Consider the following 20794-nt stretch of genomic DNA (forward strand, 5'->3'; position numbering starts at 1 on the left):
TTGTGACATATTAAGACTGCATACAACAAAATGAAAGAAAAAGAAAAGTGCAAGACATTGGTGGAATGCTAAATAATACACTGTATAGGTCCCATGACATCGTAAAGTAATGTTCTGGAATGTAGCACCTTTTAGTAATAGAGACAATCTAAGGAAAAAAATCATACTGACTGTCCTGACACAGCTTTGAAAAGTAACATGTTTTTGAACGACTTCACATTACTTGTATAAGATCATAGTGGTAATACTTGAATGAAATGGGATGGTTTTTCAATAATAACCTGGGTTTAATGCTTCAGGAATGCAATATTATCTTACTGCATAAAAAAAAAATACCACAAATAATACTGATAAATGTCTCTCTCTAAAACTTGCCCATGATGTACATCAAGGGGTCGCTTTAGGACCGTTTTCATTTCTAACTGTTGTTGCTTTTCCCAGTGGATAATCCATGTGGGAATAAAGGGGCAAGGATTCAAAACTCCTGGAGTCCTTATTGGCCAGACCCTCCCAGAAGACTTTGCTGAGCCATACACCCCACTGACAGGTCCAGATCTATCTGAACGTCAAAGTTAAAAGGTCAAAAATCATGTAATGAGGGCAACTTGAACTACTACCAGCCTCTCTTTGTATGGTGTGTTAGAAACTGGCTGAGAAACCAAAAAAGACAAAAAAAAGATGTAAACAAAATGTTCTAACAATAATAGCTGCAACAGTAATAGAAACAACCACAATCATTATATCAAATATAAATGTAATACCATCATTTTAAATCCTATTAAACATTAACATGGTCCAAACCATGTCCAAATGGAACTGTGGCCTATGTGTCAACATTGACTGCTGTGATGCTTGCTTTCTTCTCCAAAATCCTGAAAGAGTCTCTTTGTGGAAATGACGAGAGTAGGGGACGAGAAAGGGGATGGACAAGGAGAGAGATGAGAAGCGGCACTATAGTGTCTGTTTATTAAATGGCTTTTGTATTCACTCAGCCATAGGTTAGGGGTCTAAGACTGTCTATGAATTTCGCTACTTCTTTTTTCTCTCGCACAGCCCAGTGGATGGAGGGATGCTGGTGAAAAAGAGAAGTGATGTTCCAGAGGACGAGTCTGTCAATATGCCTGGCCCGTCTCCACTTGTAGCAGTCCCAAGACGGCCGAGTGTTCCCCAAGCTTCATCCTCCTTTGTGTGGACAAGCTGACGTTCTTAGCCAGGTAGTCCACAGCAGCTGCAGGAAAAGCCAAACAAAATGAATATCTTTAGGATATGAATTCTGATTCCATAATGTGATTTTGAGATGAGCTTGAGTCCTAACATCTAGAAAATATTCAGAGCAGGATTATTCAGAGCATCTCTTGGCTACTAATATGTAGTTGATGGCTGTTTGGGGAAATAAATGAGCCACCTGTTCCCTGCTGTCATTCACTCCTGTCATACAGAGTTTTCCTCTGTGCATCTCTTATTATCTCTGTCATCTCTGCTTTCTGCATTCCACACTCCATCATCTAGCATCAAATCTGGACATACTGCTCATGCAGTGATATAGATCATCTTTACTTTTTGTAGTGTCACCAGAAAAAAACGTGTGTGTAATTTCAAAGCAAGAGGATTTTGCCAATTCCTCTTAAGTAAACTGCTATGAAATTACAACCCCATGTTATTTACAGAGTGGCACAGTGGCCCAGCAAGTAACATTGCATAGCTCCAGGGTCCCTGCCTCAGCTTCTCCAGGGTGTCTGAGCTTGGCTTACATTTTCACATAGATTTCTCTGGTTTCCTCTCACCTCATCTCCCAAAAACTACTTGGGACTACATTGTCCCAAGGTGTGAATGCATCATGCATATTCACAGTGTGTTCCTTGTCCAGGATAGAGTAGTTAATGAAAATGAGTTTGGGAATGAATAAATGAATGAATGTTATTTACAGTCACATTAAGTTTATATGGATAATAACTCCCATAATTTTCCACAGCAAGTGCAACAAAGTAAAGAGGGGAGAGATTTCTGTCTCTCTGATAGGTGACCTAATACACACAACCTGGTGTGACTAGCACAGCACTGGAGGGCACAGCCTATTTGGGCTGATTCGTAGACATGCTTTGCTTTGAGATCTTTATCAGGATCATGTGTGAGGACTAACCTGCAAGCCCATCCAGGGTCAAAAGGTGCAGAAATTCTTGCCCACTACTTGGGACTGGAGCATTGATCTGGCTTATACTTCATAAGGTTTCAATTTAACTCCACAAGCTAAAAACATTAAAAGCATTGGGTCTGTTTAAAAAGCCAAAGGGAATAGGGCAGGAGGTCGTGAGGACAAACCAAGGGCAGTGCTGAGCTAGTGCAGAATGGAGATAGAACTAAGGAAACACCAATTAACCCTTTCTATTTACTTCCCATTTAAAACAGAAAATCTACTGAGCCTCCCTCTGTGCTTAACCCATAGTCAAAGTGGAAATGGGTATTATTAAGTTAACACAAGGCTGGGCTAGTGAGGACTTTCAATGTAATTATTTCCACAAAAAGCCTCATCCAAGCCATATAATCAAAAAAAAAAAAAACATAAGAAGAAAGTGTAGCAAATGGTATATTTATGAGCCATTTGAGAAATATACACACAATAATTACCGAATCAAAATGACATCTATAATCACAAAGGCTATACACCTGGACCAGAGGAAATAAAAACAGAAGCCATCATTATTAATGATCAAAAACCCTCTCCCAGTTATAAGAATTAGCATGTTTGCATTATCTGCTGGCCTGTCAAGTGTGTCAGATGCCTGGCAAGTCCTTTGATATCACTGGCTGGTGGAGAAGGTAATTTTCACCTCTCCTGCTTCCTTTGTGGTGTGTAGCAACGGCAGGGTGGGGCGGAGAGATGTTGGACGTTGCCAGGCATTTGTCAGTGTGACAGTAAGTGAGGTTTAACACGCGCTAGCGTGTGTTAGCATGCAGAGAAGTGAGCCTGTCATGAGCAGGCAGTGTGCATGGTAGCAGGCACATACCTGTGGGTGGGCCAACTGTCCTTACTGTAGACGCTTAGCCTGACAGCTGGCAAAGTAATCACCCACGATTTAACTCTGTGCTCTCTCTCTCTCTCTCTCTCTCTCTCTCTCTCTCTCTCTCTCTCTCGTAGGAACCCTTTCGCTCTCTGTCATCCCAGGTTTACTCATTAAATCTGCCTCAAATATACACTTTGTCTCACCTCTTACTAAAAGAGACACTCTATCTGGCACTCCCAGTCATGGAGCACACAAGAAACACACTTATCTATCTCCCTGCAGCATGTACCCTCTAAGCTTCCATATTCCCCAGTGCATTTTCATGAATCAGACAGGTGTCCGCTGAGATATGTTAAGCCCATCTTTGACTTAACCTTTAAATTAAATGTTTAATCATGTTATTTTATTGGATAGATTTTGACCTCTGAGTAAGAGTTCATGCAAGAAGTTGATCCTTCAAGCAAAGACTGAAAAGCCTTTAAAGATGTTTTGTTTGTGTGTTTCTAATCATTCTGGTTACATTGCTAACCATTCAAATGTGGATAATATACATTAGGTATTTCAAAATAAATCTTTTAAAGTTAGATTACTATAAAACCATAAGCAATAGCTTGGGGGACATCAACTGGACATCCACTACTAAAAACATGAGGGTTGATTATGGGTTTGGGTCATGATGTACTCACTCTGGCCATACTGGCTGTACTGGTAGCCAGCTGTGACAGGGTCCACACTGTAGCTGGTGGAGCTGTAGGTAGGAGGGCAGTAGGACTGAGATGAAGCCAGGCTTTCTACTGTCTTCATGGGCTCTGAGCGCTGACTGCAGCTTCCTGAGATAGGGTTGGAAGCCTCAAGTCCGGTGTGCAAGGGCGAGATGGAGAAGTCGTGCTGCGGCTGAGGAGCCATGGCGCTTGGGTTACTCAGGATGCTCATAACCTGCAGGAATGACAGATTTGGCATACAATCAACAGAACCCCTAATTTCCAGTTATTCACTGGGTATTACAACAAGCTCACAAGGTACAAGGTCTCAGCATTGGAAAGGGTTAAGTGGAAGCACAACAGCAGCCTTTCAAGGCATCCCGAGGGAGTGTTTAGTAGCTTGAAAACAGCTGTCAGAGTAAATAACACAAAGGGGTAAAATGAAGGATGGAGAGAAAGGACCAGAAAGAGAGACAGTATATGCACAGTCCAGGTTTGTGTGACCTGAGGCTGACTGCATAACAAGCTCTGAGGGAGGGTTTAATCAAAGGCCTCCAGTTATCCCACAGCTTCAGACCTCATGAATGATTAAAATTTTTCAAATAATAGATGCTCACATTAGGCATCTCCCTGGAGACCAATGCCGGGTTGGAGTACTGGTCTCAGAGTACAGACTATCATTGGGTTTAAATTAATATTAGTCACAAATCAAATTCTACAGAGTTCTCCATTCTTGTTTGGTCCAACTGATCACAATTTTAACCTGACATCACTCCAAAAACCAAAGGGGAAAAATAAAGCCACAAGCATGTTTTCAAAATGTCTAGGGAACTTAGCTGGAAGGACTATGAGTAGAATAAACGGAGAAAATGAATAAGGCAAGAGGAGAGAGATGGAAAGGCATGGGGTGGGGGAAGGAAAGTGCACACAGAGAGAGACAGAGACAGAGAATAGAGCTACTTGTAGAAGGTGCTCTGTCTGCCACATGCTCCCCATCCACAGGCCGACACAAAGCATCCTCCTGAACATCAGGTTCCCGTTGCGACTCGCTACGCCCCACTGGCCTTTGGCCATCTCAGGCCCCAGCCTGCTAAACCAATTAGCCCTTCACAGGGCTGCAGAGAGCAAAACCAAGCCCACATGCGCAGCTCCGACAACATCCATGGGCTATTTGCTAAAGGTCCATACAACCTGTAAGTTTATAAACTAATTTTGAAAACTCAGCCACTTCTGTGTGTTAGGCAAACCAGTGGGCATATGGAGAGGTTAATGCGAGCCCTAAACCTATAAGTGAATTTAGCTTAATATCCTCTGCCCAAAGGTTCTAGGAAAACTTGAAAATCACTACAATTATATTAAAAACATAAAGCAACAAGCCCGTGCATGTGATATGTGCATAGAGGAAGGAGGATGAGCGTGTGAAAGTGGTGGCCTATGGGGGTCTCAGTCTCATTGACGTTGCCGGGAGCTGGAGTGTGATCCCAGGCATGGGGCTGTGGGGTCGTGCCCACTCATCCGATCGCCTGTCTCACAGGGGGGGACAACCGACAGATAAGGGTGAAACTGACTGAGCGTTGCTTATGTAAACTCTTTTGTATTCCTGTTATTTTAAATAACATTCATATATATTTTAAATACATACTGTATAATTTCACTAATAAATTTCTACTACCATTATGAACACCAGTTTTTAGTTCTTACACATACATTTTAGTTTAAGAGTTGCTTATATTTTTTCACAGGATATCAACTATAATAAAGTCGTGACACCCCATAATCCTCTGTGTTCCCTTAAACCTACATTTGGGTGTAATTGGAGGTAATTTTGGGTAATAGCAAAGCAGCATCATGTGTATTCTCAAACTCTCGGCAGGAGTGGAGTTTTAATCAGATGAGCAAAGGCTGCAGCACAACGGGTGTTGGGGCAGAATGCCGGGGTGAGAGCTAAGAGAGCGCGCCGAGCGTCTGACACCTCTATTCAGCCCTGCGCTTAAGCAGCCTGTAACCTCGGTGATGGCATTATGCTTCTGAAAGACAAATTATTCAAATCTTCAAATTTAGCATAACCTTATTGACATCAATTAAAGTGGCGAATGGAGAATATTCCGGCATGGCGAGAGGTAGCGATCAACTTCGAGCAGGATCAGAACGGGGTAAGGAGGAGGCTGTCAGCTCAACCTTCTCATCATGCCCAGTGTGCTGGTGCCAGGCGTGTCATGGGGCATGGAGCCAACCAGCTGAAATTAGCACAGGCAATATAAAAGCTGCACAATAAGCCTGAAAAACAAACTAACAGAATCACCAAGCCAGGCTGTGCTAGATATATTTACACAGGCTACAGTCTTCACTGCCTATCATAGGAAAATCATTAGAATAAATACAAGAATCAATTTAAATACCTGCTTTTTAATATTATAATGTTATACCTTCTGAATGTACCCATGTTTGAAAAACAGTATTAGATGTAGCGTTTGAGACTAAACTGAAGATGAATATACCTCTGAGGACAGGGAGTGAACAAGGTCAAAAGCTTGTGCAGGCTGGAGGTTACAATCTATCACTTCCTGCTGTACTACCATCACTAAGTTAAAATCAATATTCTTTCCACATGTGTAACCTTTGTGGATCTGATATGGAGGTGGAAGGAAGCAAGAACATTTGCCAATCATCCTGGATGACAAACAACATCCCCAGGGTCTCAAACCCCATGAGCACTAGATGACAACTTACACTCTCTCTCTCTCTCTCTCTCTCTCTCTCTCTCTCTCACTCACACTAAAATACCAGGCATTCTGAAACACACTAAACTTTACTCCTTTTAAAATGTTCCACCCCTACAACCCCCATCCTCCCTCTCTCTCTCTCTCTCTCTCTCTCTCTCTCTGCAGTAGCTGGGCTTTCACTTCTTTTATTTGGAGAACTGCAGGAGTAGATAATGCTACGCAGGATCCAGTTTGAAAGACATAGCTCCAGGCATCCCTCTTCTCTTTCTCTTCTCTTTCCTTTTACTCAGAGATTTCTTTACAAATAACAATAAAAGAGTAATTAATTCTCTTAACTCAAGGCTGCGGCTTTGTAAATTGTAAAATTGGAAATTGATACAATGTGCATCCTTTCAGATAAATGAATGGTGTGCACAGTATTTTTTTGGTCTAATTTCCTTAACTCTTATATTGTAATTTTTGTCCAAATAAGTGTTTGACGCAGGTTTACTTCTTGTTGAATTTTATTAAGCGTAACACAGACAGGCTCAGAATTAATGGCACATGACTGATAATACATTAGTCCCTTCTCTACAAAATGAGAGGAATATTAACTGGTAGTAAAGCTACCCATGTTAAAGAGTATGCTTCCTTTATTCCAATATTTCAAAACTGGATTGCAGTAAAAATAGAAAACTTATATTAGCTATCTTCCTTAAGGCAGAATTCATAATAAAACTGTAACTATGCTTTTCCTTCAAACAGTTTCACCAACTGAGCACTTTGAATAAATGATGAACAAATGGCCTAAGTATGTATGAGCTTTGTAGCAGGAGTGGGTGCAGCACCCTGCAGAGTTCAGTGCTACAATGACATTAATGATAATAAAGAAGGCCATCAGCATCCTTACAATCGGCCTGTCCACCTGCTCTGTGTCTCCTTTTGCTCAGGCAGAGAAGAGGGCAGAGACAGGGAGAAGAAAAGACTAGAGGGGAGGAGGGGGGGGGACAAAAACTCCTGAAGGACAGTTCTTGCCTGAGGGCATGCCTGCCTGCAGAGCAGATAGGACTTCTCTCAGTTAACTCTTCAACACACACACACACACACACACACAGACTGGATTTGCAGGAGTGTAGGAGTAGGCTCACATTTCACTCAGAGGAAGATTTTGTGTAGCCAAGCAAGGGTCATCTGTACAAAGAGCAGCCTTAAGCAGCACACAAGGTGTGAGAAGGTTATCTCCACAGCGCAGGGCTCTATCCTCCCTTAATACCACACCCACACAGACCGTTCACTACTGAGTATATGGAATGATCATTTTCAGTGTAATATATTTTTTAAATGACACACCTCCCCAAAGATATGGGATTTGTCGGATTAAGAGACCTGACACATTGTGCTCCTGAGAGACACAAACACAAAAACATCTCACTCACACACAGCGACATTTCATTTTCGGCAGGAATATCTGATGCAATGCAGCTGTAATTAAAGCAGAAAATAAAGCCATTCTCCAGCAGGCAGATGCATTTCAGAGAGCACCCGTAATCCTTCTGCAAATCCCAACACCCCCATCTACCAGCAAATGATGTCAATTGGAAGGACTGTGTGCAACATACACACTTATGGCCAGGAAATGTAAGATTCTGATGCAATTGCTGTATGATTTGAGAAACTTTGAGAGGTTATTAGTGTTAAATATCATGCAATATTTAAACATCATGTGAATGCTTAGATTAGAATGTGGATTAATGACAGTCTGACTTACACAAAATACCAAGATGACATAATTAACTGACCCAGAGCAGCTAAACTGACAATCAGTATGTTTACATGGATAACAATAAATTAACCCGATGAAGACAATACTCTAATTAAGAATCTACCATGTAAACAGCAATTACTTATCACCTTAATCCGACTAAAGTCATACTTGAAATAAACACAAATTGAATTAAGACATGTGGAGTTTTCCTGTTTTAGTCGCATTATTGACGTGTATTACAGACATGTACACACCTTAATCAAGCTATTAACATTGTGTGGGAGTTTTCACCGCATTTTGCTACAGGACACGTACACACACACGACAGTGTTCAACCGTTTGACGGCAAACAAGAGAGCACAGCTGCGTCTTAAACCGCATACTTACCTGCTATATAGTAGGCGAAATACATGTAGGTAAGTATGCGGTTTCAAGCAGTCGTCTATTTGCATATATAGCATGACAAATAATTATCTGCACTTGAAGCTTTCGTAAAATTAAAAATGAACACTGTATATAGTACCATAACGAAGACGAACTGTATGTTGGTATGTGAAAATCTGGAGGGAACGTCGGACGGCGTGGAGTGGGGACTTAATGACGTGTGCCATTAATCCATCTATGTTCTATAACATGTAAAACCTGAACATGAAAGGAATATTCTAAAAGCAACTCATCTAAACACCTTTATCACATTACTGTCTTATTCAGCATAAGGTCAATAATCAGATTATTGCTCTCCATGTAAACGTGTGTGTTAGAGTAAAATCTCAGAGAGGAAAGAAACACAGTTTCATACATTCAATTAACTGTTTTGTCAAGGCTGGAGGTAATTAGAAGATCCATCCTCTGTCTTTCTATAAGTCAATAATTCTTTCCCTCTCTCTTCCTCTAAATTCCCAGTCTCCCTGAGTGGTAGGGATCAGATGACAGAGATGATTTCTTCTCCTACCCGTGTGTCATTGCGTTAATGGGCCACTGCACATTAATTGAAAGTGAAAAGGGGCATCAGCCAAAAAAAACCTGTGAGGGGAACAGGGGTGATACAGGAGGAAAGGGGGAGAATGGCTGGTCTATGAAATAGACAAGAAGGAACTAAAATGAGATGAGGGGGAGGTAAAGAGGAGAGAGGCGCTGAGGGAGGCTTTAATTGTTTCAAATTAGGTACGTGATTGACAGTGACAGAAAGTGGGCACTGACAAGCTGGGCCCTGATGAGAACGATTAGCATGCAGCCAAACAAGCTGTCACTTTTAGCAACACGTTAGCTATGGGAAATACTGGGCATATGGCTCTTTTAACCCTGTATGGTAACACAGTCTACTAACGGACTGCTTAATCCATGACTGATGGATGAGGAAAGACTGGGTTGTCAAACCATAGGGCATAATTCATACCAACTAGATGTGACTAGTATTGCAGCATTAAGTGTAAACTGATTTTCATTACATATTTTATCAGTCACACCTCTACATAAACCAGCAAATGTTTAGCAATGAAAATTTAATTTGATCATACGTCCATATTCATAATGTGTTTTAAACAGTGTTGGGTAAAAAAAAGGATTCCACTAAAAAGTACAAAAAAGTAATACACTACAGATTAACAATTACTAATTTAAAATTGTAATCTGATTATATTACTGATTACTGCATGTAAAAAGTAATCAGATTACTAATTACTTTACTTTCACGTTATTTTCAAAACCTACAAAAATACACTACAAAGTGAAACTCATAGTTCTTTCAGTGATTTTAGTGCACGGCAATGTATGACATGATCAGAAACAGTTGGATTTATCATAAAACCTACCTCGGGTCTTGTCACTGTTTGTAGGACTACTTTTCTAACTAGGCTAGTTTGGTGTCACTAACCAAGGGGAGACACAGCTAAGCTATCACTGTATGAGTTGCAAAGTACATTATCCTTCCTTATGCTCTGCTCATATCATGTTCATGTAAACTGGAACTCATATAAACATTTACACTCCTTGTTTTCCTGCTCAGCATGAGAGGATGTTACTGTTTCAGTTTCAACCCCTTTACTGGTTTAAAAAAAATCGGCGCATATCCATTTTTCCTCACACTGACTGTGTGAGCTATCGTTTGGCAGAATTGAGAGCTGTCAGCCAATAAGACACGAGTGTTTCCACATATTTTCCTGTAAACCCTGTCTGATTGGTCTCGCCTCTGTTCACTGAAGATATAAAATTACAGGCCGCCTTCTTTTACTGACGTTCAGTTACATAGTGACAAACCACTCCAAGTGGAGAATTATTCAAGGCTAAAGAAAAAAATATTCGGGGCAAAACGTGATTTATTTTAAAAATTCATTTTACTTAATATTGTTTTCTTAACAATAAATTTGTAACGCAAGTAACATAATTTTATTGACATCAGTAACAGTAACATCAGTAACAGTAAATCAAATTACATAAATTAAAAATGTAATGCGTTACATTACTGTGTTATCAGAAAAATGTAAATGCATTTTTGCATAGCTATGTACAGTGCTGTGATTTCTTCTGTTTTTGTGTATCTCTCTACTACATAGTTTTAGATCTTCAAACAAAATACAGCATAAAACATAGGACAACCTGAATAAACACACAATACATTTTTTTATTGAGCAATAAAATGTTATCCAAAACCTATCACCAGTGTGACAAATTAATTGCCCCCTTAAATTTAAAATCTGGTTGTGCCACCTTTAGCAGCAATAACTGCAACCAAATGTTTCCGATAACTGGAGAGTCTTTCACTTACTTCTAGGATTATGATTTACTTCTATTCTTTGGATCATTGTCTTGCTGCAGAATCCAGTTGCACTTGAGTTTCAACTTACAGACTGAAGACCGGACATTCTCCTTTAGGATTTTCTGTTAGAGAGCAGAATTAATGTTTGCCTCAATTATTACAAGTTGCCCAGGCCCTGAAGCAGCAAAGCATCCCTACACCATCACACTTCCACCACCATGCTTGACCATAGGTATGATGTTCTGTTTGTGGAATTCTGTGTTTGATTCACGCCAGATGTAACGGGAGCCCTGTCTTCCAAACAGTTCCAATTTCGACTAATGAATCCACAGAACATTCTCCCAAAAGGTTTGAGGATTATCAAGGTGTGTTTTGGCAAAATTCAGATGAGCCTTAATGTTCTTCTGGGTTAGCAGTGGTTTTCACTTCGCCACTCTTCCATGGATGGCATTTTTGACCAGTGTCTTTCTGATAGTAGAGTCATGAAGAGGGACCTTTTTGGATGCAAGAGAGGCCTGTAGGTCCTTTGATGCTGTCCTTGGCTCTTTTGAGACTTCCTGGATGAGTAGTTGCTGTGCTTTTGGAGGAATTTTGGAAGGTTGGCCACTTCTGGGAAGGTTTATTACTGTGCTGAGTTTTTCCATTTGAAGATAATGGCTCTCACTGTGGTTCTCTGGAGTCCCAGAGCCTTTTAAATAGTTTTGCAACCCTTCCCAGACTGATGTATTTCACCTTCTTCCTCATCATTTCTTGAATTTCTTTCAATTTTGACATAGTGTGCTACTGGGTAAGACCGTAAGTGTTGATTTGATTGAACAATGTTTGCAGTAATCAGGCCTGGTTGCATCTAGTCCAGCTGAACCCCATTATTAATGCAGTTTCATAGATTTGGGGAATTAGTAACTACGGGGGCAAATAGATTTTCACACAAATGCATTTTCACACTGGCCCAGTTGGTATTGGTATTTGTTTTATCTTAAATTTTGTTTTAATTTCTGAAACAATTTACTATAAGATATACACAAAATCAGACGAAATCAGTATGGGACAAATACTTTTTCACAGCACTGTATGCTATATAACATATTTATATGTAAACATATTTATAAAGCATTATAAATGCAGGATTCATAGCATGTGTTATGACATATTAAAAGAAAGATTTTTATTCCCTCAAACACAGCAAACATCATCATACCAGCAACATCACTTCCTAAATATCTTAAAGTACTACGAGGCCTCTCACTAACCAAAGGTTAATGCACCCTATTGGGTTGATGTGCAGCATAAGAATGCACTGCAATCCGATTACTTTTTCCAATATGTTTGCAGCAGTGTGGGATGAATTCAGGCAGAGGAACAAACATCCCCCTCTGACCTCCAAGCCGCTTCGGTCTGTCTGCTTCACACGGCCGCCTACGCTAAATTAAACGATTGCTTAAAATGATTTCATAAGAGAGGATGGGAGGGCAAGGCATGGTAACTGACTCCAAGAATAATGCAAGGTGGAGGCAGGAGTGAGTGGGTGGTAGGCGGGTGGATGGGGGGGGGGGGGTTGTTTGCTATAAACAGAAGGCAGCAGGCACAGTGAAGAATGTCAGGTCAAATTGTTCTTGACAGTGTTAATATCAGCACCTCATAGAGATAATTACATGTAAATAAACAGTGAAATAACTCTCAGCTGGAGACCGAGAGCGAGAGCAGAACAGTTAGCGGAGGCCAGATGGGGACTCCAGCAGTGCTTAGTGTGGCGAAAGAGAGATAGTACTGCTCGAGCATGTAAGCCATAAACCTATTGTAGCAATATACAAATAAAAAAATCACAAGTGATACAATAAACCATCTAAATCCAGTGAGCAAGACTGAGATGAAGAAGAGCAGAAGACTGTAGTGGAAAGTTAGTGGTTTGTAAGGTTGTAATAATAATCACAGATTCACGCCTGTCAGGATGGTATCTGGAACTAACACATAGCATGCACACTGAACCAACCTTCCACACAGTCACATGTGTATGTCCATAAGTGTTCTAAGTGCTTTCCTACTGTTCAGACACAGTGACCCTGCAAACTATCCTAACAACAAAAACATATACAATATCCTTAATATATTAGGGACTGAATCTCAGTGTATTTGTACAATGATGATAAAGGTATTCATGTTTCTAATATTACATTCTTAAAATTACTAACACATGATATCATTAACATTACATAGAGATACATTAAAATATCTCCTGAGCTTCTGTAATTAGCATAAAGGGGCCATAGATTGAATCTAGGAGGAGGAATCAATATAGAGCACCTTTATATTTTCTTATAAGTAACCTATATAGCCATATAACTATATATTACCTATATAACTCAATAGCATACAAGTCACAGGGGGGAAAAAAACATAGAATGCATTGATATGTAGGTAACCATTCAGGAATACAATAGTAATGGTGATCATGTGCCTTTTAATAAACAATAGCTTTGAATCTCATAGAAGCTTTAACATATGTGATGTGTAATATGCCTCTTCTAGGATTTGGTGAAATTTATATTGACCACTTGTGTGTGATAAATCTAAATTGCATTCCCATATATTTCTTATTTATCAGTAGGCAACAGCTCACTTTCTGCAGGAAATATCTCTCACCAACACAAACACACTTGAATTTAAATAGTGGTTTTATTGTCTGCCGTGTCCTTTCATTTATGCATGGGGAATAATGTATGCTCTCTCCAAGAAGAGATGGAGAGAGACAAGAGGACAATGAGAGGATGACTAGAGAAAGAGGCCAGAGGACAGACCACTGAGGTAGCATTTTAAAAAAAGTAGAAATACTATCAAAAGGTTTGAAGAGAGAAAGATGGTGATGTAGCAGGATACAAGAATTTGACTACAAAATACAGCATTCTATACAAAGGAGACATGCCATCACATGATTTTTTCATCAGACTTCTTGTTAGCCTGTCTAACAATAAAAAAGCGTCATTAAGACATAGAGAGAATTCTCATGAGAATGCTTACTATCCCTGTCAGCACACCCTGTATAATATATTGATATAGCCCTCATTCTATAGCTACAACAGATTGATCAACAGAAAAACCCACTGCAGTAATTTAGACATAAATAAACCCTTGTCAACCATCAGAGTCCACAGTGTCATTAAAATCCCACTTCTCTGGGATTCAGTCTGTGTGACCTGAGAACCTTACTACCCGTGATTAATATGAGCATGGATGCTACAATTCCACTCAGTCCCCATAAAGACTTATAGAGAAACAGTGCGAGCTGGAGCGGGAGGGCCTAAATTTGAGCAGAAAACATTCCGCCAGTGGGCATGCTTTAAATTCTCTGATTTTTTTTTTTTTGGCAGCTTCCAAGCAGGTCTCATCTCATTTTTTCCCCCTAAAGCTTCTTACTTTTTAATTCTTGCCAAATTGAAACAGCATCCATATTTAAGACGAGTTTTAATTAATGAGCATTTTCCTCCCTTGCTCTCAGACTATGGGACTGATGTAAATATGTGCATCTATTATGTCTTTTGAGTTGTTGATGGAAAACAGTGACAGCTTCCATGTGAGAAGTTTAAAACACCACCAACTGGAGACAAACTCACCCATTGACATGCAGGTGCACAATGTCTCTTCAGAAAGAAGGACGCTACAACAGGAGCGGCCAAACTCAATCATATTTCTTAGTCTCCATACACCCCAACCCCCACCACATAACAGTTTCCTTTTTGGCAACCCCTGTGCGGGCTTCTTAAATATAATTCATCCAGTTTAAAGTGGCAGCGGTGCTAATGGGAGAGGCGAGTGAGGTTTGAGTCCCCCCTCCCTTATCTCTAGCTGACAGTTGTCAGGAATCACTGGAGAGGCCTGGGCTAGTGTGTGTGCGGCTCAGGCGCAGAGGCCTGGGGATACAGATCAAAGGGAGCGCGGGTGAACGCTGCTCTGCCTCTGATCCCCCAGCGCTGAAACCCAGCGTAGGCACTCTCCTTTCCCAACATCAAATGCTAGCCAGAGTTCCTTCATTCCAAAACACAAATCTTCCTACTGCAAAATTACATTCTCTTTCACCACATCCCTCCTTTCCTTCTACATCTACTGCAAATATATATGTATGTTTATTCATTTTTTTTCTGTGACAGGTTGTTTTCTGTATGGTGGATATAAATGTTTCTGTGAACAAGCGGTTTAATTGCATAAAAGTGGATAACCTTCAGCATTTATTTAACACTTTATACAAGTTATATAACACCAAACCCTGAACTTCTATTCTAATCATTTCTGCACTTTTAGAAAAAAAAAGAAAGATTCAATTAAAAGTATTAGAGGTTAAAGGTTAGAGACCAACAACAGTGGTTCCTATCAGAGAGGGTCCAAAGTGAAAACAGAAATATTATGAAAAAGACCATAATCATAAGTACCAAGGCAGTCTCTTTGTCTTCACAGAAAACAGAAGCAGTCAGTTCTAGTGTGGAGATTGAACTTAAAAAAATATTGTGGCAATATAGAAGAAAATATTAAGAGCAATAAAAGTGTGTGGGTTGTACCATGTTTTCCAGAAATGCAGTGAGAAAGTGCATACTTGGCAAAGGCTAAGTGCTATGTGTGAGCCGATAGCATGCACCTGTTGGTGTAGTGGGCCCAGTAGGATTAGGTTACAGCCTGGCAAACTGCCACCTCTTTACCATGGAGCAGGCGTTTCCCTCCATTCCACCCCGCTAACAAAGTGGTCTGTCTGCACCTCAATGAGTGAGTGTTGCCCATCTGCGCTTCAGCATGGACCTTCTCTGTGGCAAGAACTTCTGAGCAAGGTGCTCCCACTGTTCCAGCAACTACAGGAACGAGTAAATCAACTACTTAATAGCATGAGCCAAGAGAAGTGTTTAATACATTAAAGTCTCATTCAGATGTGTCATAACCATTTCTCTTTTAAGAGGAAAAATGTTAAGTAGAATCAGTTGGCCATTTTATGTTACTCTGACAAGAATAACTCATTTGGGATACAAAGACATGAAAGGACTAATATTTTGAGATATTGCAAAGAACAAACAAACAAAAAAGAAACAAAATAAGGCATTTATACAAACAGGTGACAGTTTAAATGAGAACCTTGAATAAATGAGTGCATAGTTTACATGACAATAAAATAGCTCACATGCACTGTGGTGTGTAGAAAGCCAAACGTGCCCAGGTGACCTCAATTTTGGATAAAGATAGCAAGACAAAAACATATATGTGACTTTGAATGTTTCCATAGGAACAGTGAATAAAATGACATCTACAATTGAAAATTGTTGACGAAAGCACACATTGAATGACTGTGGTGCTTATGCATTAGTGTGATATGTAAGAAAGAACAGCAGAGCAACTGTTTTTAAGCTGTCAATGTCAGTGCAAGACATAATCAGACTGTCAGCAAGAGCAATCTTTGCACAGCCACATAGAGATGGATTGTATACTACAATGGCAGTGGTTAAAAAGAAGAATAGACATTTGAGAGTCCAGGAGATGGAAAAACCCACAGGCACTGGTCTACAGAGATGAAGGGAAAGTGATAAGGTCAGATGAGTCATCCTTCACCATATTCTTGAAAAGTGGATAAGTACACATGTAGCAAAATTCAAGAGAACGGTAAACGTGGGTCTGGTGTCTCTGTTATGCAAAGGTGCATTTTGCTGGCATGATTTGGCTCCTCTTGTCCCCTTAGAGGGAAAACTCACTGCAAATCACTACAAAGTTATTCTGACTGATCACCTTAATCCTATAATGAGCCGTTTTTATTCTGATGGGAGTAGTCTCTTCCAGGATGACCCCACCCACATTCACAGGACATGAGAGTTCACTGAACCCAACCCAATCTCAACCCAATTGCATACCTATGGGAGGTTTCACAACGCTCTCCACCACCATCTTCAAAACACCTTAGGGAAGGAAGACTTGGTGTTCATCCCTCCAGTGAAGTTCCAAAGATGCCAAGGTGCATTGAAGCTGTTCTGGCATCTCGTGGCAGCCCAAGACTTTACTAAGAGACTTAATGGCTGTATGATTATTAAAAGGCACCATTTGTTTTTTCTTTCCTTTGTCTGTAGATCCCTAAAACACAACTGCTAAAGATTCTTTGTTTAATGCAAACAATTTATTAATTTATATCTATTTATTTAATATTAATAATAAATATTTAAATATAAATGTTAAATGCACCTACTAAAATACATCTCCTTTGAGTTTTCACTGCTTATTAGGCTTATTATTGTTGTGTTTGGCCTATTAGGGCTGTACAATATATAATCTTTCTATAATTACTATAATATTGGCTTTTACAATACTGATATATTAGAAACCAACAATTTGCAAGTTAGCATTCAAGCATACCACAGTTTTGCTTTAGTGTTTTGTGACCATCCAGATAAGTTTTCTCTATGTACATAAAATAATAACAACAATAATAATTTATGTCAAATGAATGCTGAGCAATCATCCATTTCTTTAACTAAATCTAAACTACATCACACTGCAATCACATTGTGTTGCAATATACTTTTTTCATATTGTGCCACCCTACGATTGAATTAGTGCACTAAACCTGTGTTGCTGAAAATGGAACTGAAAATGATGATGTAGAAAATCAGAACATACCAAAAGTCAAAATGTGTCCTTTGTATAGCTAAAAAGAACAGAGGTGTTTTGGAGTTGAGGAGCACTGCTGGGTCTCATGGCATTTGACTCACAGTGTGATGGTGGGCTGAACTATGATGCTCCTGTCAAAAAGGACATAATTTTTCTCACAATAAGGGCCTGATGGAATTGCCACATGTGCCATGTGCAAGAGGGTGAGAGGGCAAAAAGTGGAGGGAGGTAACATTCACAGCATAGAGATAGAAAGGAGACAAACCTCAAGCATACTCAAATTCAAACTCAAAGAAGGTGAGCAAGACTACTTATTTTAACCATCATATTTATCACAATTTTACTTAAGTGTCAGATTTACTGAGGTAGGACATTGAATTTGAATTGCTGATTTGATTTCTATAGAAAAAATATTAAAATAGTGATCAAAGTTATATTAAGTGCAGTGACAAAATATTGATTCAGTATTTTCAGCTGCCAAATGTATAATTTATTTTCTCTTGTGAAAATTTTAAAAATGGATTCTAGAGTATACATTCATCAAGAAAAAAATTTCTTGCAGTAAAATTTATGTGAATGAGTGGGCAATTGCAGACAAATAAGGCATTGAATTTCGTTTTCAGTTCCTTATACACCATTTCCATCTTATTTTATGCTTGTTAGTCAGATCTTGCTGCTTATGGTGGACAGAACTGCCCAGTCCTTGCGCGTACTTGTATATCATTTACTTTCTACTAGTGATTAGCATCAACATCATCCAGTTTTGATTATCAACCACAACCAGACAGCTTCTTTCAAACACATATTGTTCAGGGCAGTAGGAAGTAGGACACAAAGCAGAATACATGAAAAATCCAGTTATGCAAAACCACAAAAGTGGACACAGAGCAAACATCAGTTATTGCATTCAGAATAAAATGGAGATAAATCTACTGAATGTACTGGCTTCGTACATATAAAATAGCAAACATACTCTATGCACAAGCAATGTAGAGGCCTGCCCTCATCTCAGCCACAGTGATTCGTTTGTTACACTTAATTAAAGCATCTTGACTTTCTTAAACATATATTAACTCCGGAAAATTACTTGCATACAATTAAATGAATAGGCTAATTAGTTTGGAGCGATTATTCCTTTTCTCCGTGAGCCATGGCGCTGTTCTTTCCCCTGCTTTCATTATTCAGCAGCAGATTTGTTCTCTGCAGGGTATCCACTATTGTTTCAAATTCAAGCTCTAAAGTCTTTCAAAGCAAACTATTATTGCTTTTTTAATTATGATAACACATAATATAGAAGAAAATTAATAACAAAAATCTTATCTTCAAAACACCTAAATGGGAAAACACAAGGGACAAATCTTTTGCTATCTAACACTACTTCTTTAGAAAGAATCTCTTTCACACCCAAGAGACGCATTTAATCACAGCACAGACATGGCAGCACACAAAGCGGACTCTCTTTTATCATCACAGAGCTCTGGTAATTCCACTTGAGAAACTCCTTAACATCTGTCTATAGAGAGGAATATTTACACACTTTGGTCAATGACCCTTACTAACCTGTGGAGAGAGGCCATTGTTGACGGGGTTCATGGGGTTGCTGGATGCTGACTGGCTCATGAAAGTGTCAGTGTAGCTGGAAAAGCTGTGCCGGTTGGACGAGAGGCCGTAGGCGGAGCTGCTGTCACTCGAGAGGCTGCCCTGATGCATGGTGGAGGGGGGCAAAGGCTGTGGCCGGTGCAATGTGCTACTGCCATCTGCAGAAAACATTGATATCATTAGCATCTTCCTTGCACAAATCATGCCAGACTCACATCAAGGGATTGATCTTGGAGACCTACCCTGTGATAGTGTGGTAGCGGGGTAGCTGGGCTCAGGGAGCTGGTATGTAGGCAGAGTGGGCATGCCTGTTGCTGGAAAACCTCCTGGTAACAGGTGGTTGAATGCGGCAAGCTGATTGGCTCCGGCTTGTTTGCGCCATCTGGCTCGTCTATTGCTAAACCACACCTGCAAAAGAAAAATAACAAGAATAAGAACCGAGTCACACATAAAAAACCCCTGTACTCAACATTAAGCCAACATTTTAAAATTAAATCATCTCTTTTGTTATTTGTTATGTTTTTAGGTTGCACAGAAAAATGTATAGTTATTTAGTAGATGACAGGAAAAATAAATGGTGTTTAAATAAAGAATCCAAACAAAATTTACACGAATTCACAGCTTCAATGGGTCATGTTGGGAATTTAAAAATAGAGCACTGCTAATAATCTGTCTGTGGCAAGGGGGACAAGGCCCTGCCCCTGTGTATGCAAAAGAGTGAATGGCATTGCCTTTGAGGGGCCATTCTTCAGACTTTAATACACTGGCAGTGCAGTTAATCTACTGTTGTTTTTCAAATGTGCTCAGCCATTGTGAATTGTGTTGAAAGAGGGGGACAATTGCCCCCCAATGAATCAGACACAAAAAGTGGGTGTCCCTTTTAAACAGCTCATTCAGAATGATGCTTTCAGCCAGGACATTGATCAAGAGCTTGAGCAGATATACTGTATGTGCACACACTCTTTATCTGTTCTTAGCAACCTGTTTGGCCCCTCTTAAAGCTTTGTATGCAAAAAAGCATTTTGTTCAAGTGTATTTTTGTGGGTGCACCCTTTTGTAGCAATATATTGTGCTTTAAAGGTAAAAAAAAAAAAAAAAAAAAAAAAAGAAAGAGGGAAAGTATACATGAAGACACATTAAAATCAGCTGGAGCGTTTCTGAGGTCCCAAATCATAAAAATGGATTTTCCAATCATGCAATATAAGCAAAATAAACTACAAATCTTTGTTAAAATCAAAACCAAAATCATATTATTTGTGTTCTTTCCTGTTCCAGATTTAAACTGAACCACTGGCTGGACATCCAGGTTGATTGACCTATAATAAGCATGGGCCTAAATCCTAGAAACACCCAACTCCAGTGGCATAAATTAGTGTTATTAACCCATCAGGGAACTAATCAGTGGTTATTATGTGTATTTAGGAATTATCACCCTAAATACATTGACCACACCATAATGTCTGGACATCAAAAGAATTTCTAACCTTTCAATTTTGTAATGCGTGCCTACTAATTAATAGTCAAGTGTGTTGATTATACATAATTTGTTTGGTACATACCTTGCACATTGGATTTTAAAGCATATAATTATTCATATTTATTTTCTAATCTTTAAATTTAATATAACTTTGAAAGTCGAATAT

The 20794-nt window shown here is 39.5% G+C and overlaps 1 protein-coding gene across 3 annotated transcripts in view; it reads right to left on the minus strand.

Annotated features, from left to right (window-relative positions):
* Window positions 1–286: 286 nt before the first annotated feature.
* pax7b (paired box 7b) overlaps window positions 287–20794 on the minus strand; it is a 46933-nt gene continuing 26425 nt past the window's right edge. For all 3 annotated transcript variants that reach the window (XM_053643257.1, XM_053643258.1, XM_053643256.1), the window contains exons 6-9: window positions 19394–19559; window positions 19113–19309; window positions 3689–3938; window positions 287–1228 (exon numbers count right to left, since the gene is read on the minus strand). In XM_053643257.1, coding sequence (XP_053499232.1) covers window positions 1113–1228; window positions 3689–3938; window positions 19113–19309; window positions 19394–19559 — 729 coding nt within the window. In that variant the 3' untranslated portion in view covers window positions 287–1112. The remainder of the gene's footprint in view (window positions 1229–3688; window positions 3939–19112; window positions 19310–19393; window positions 19560–20794) is intronic.

The sequence above is a fragment of the Ictalurus furcatus genome, chromosome 15 (assembly GCF_023375685.1).
Source record: "Ictalurus furcatus strain D&B chromosome 15, Billie_1.0, whole genome shotgun sequence".
Taxonomy (NCBI): Eukaryota; Metazoa; Chordata; class Actinopteri; order Siluriformes; family Ictaluridae; genus Ictalurus; species Ictalurus furcatus.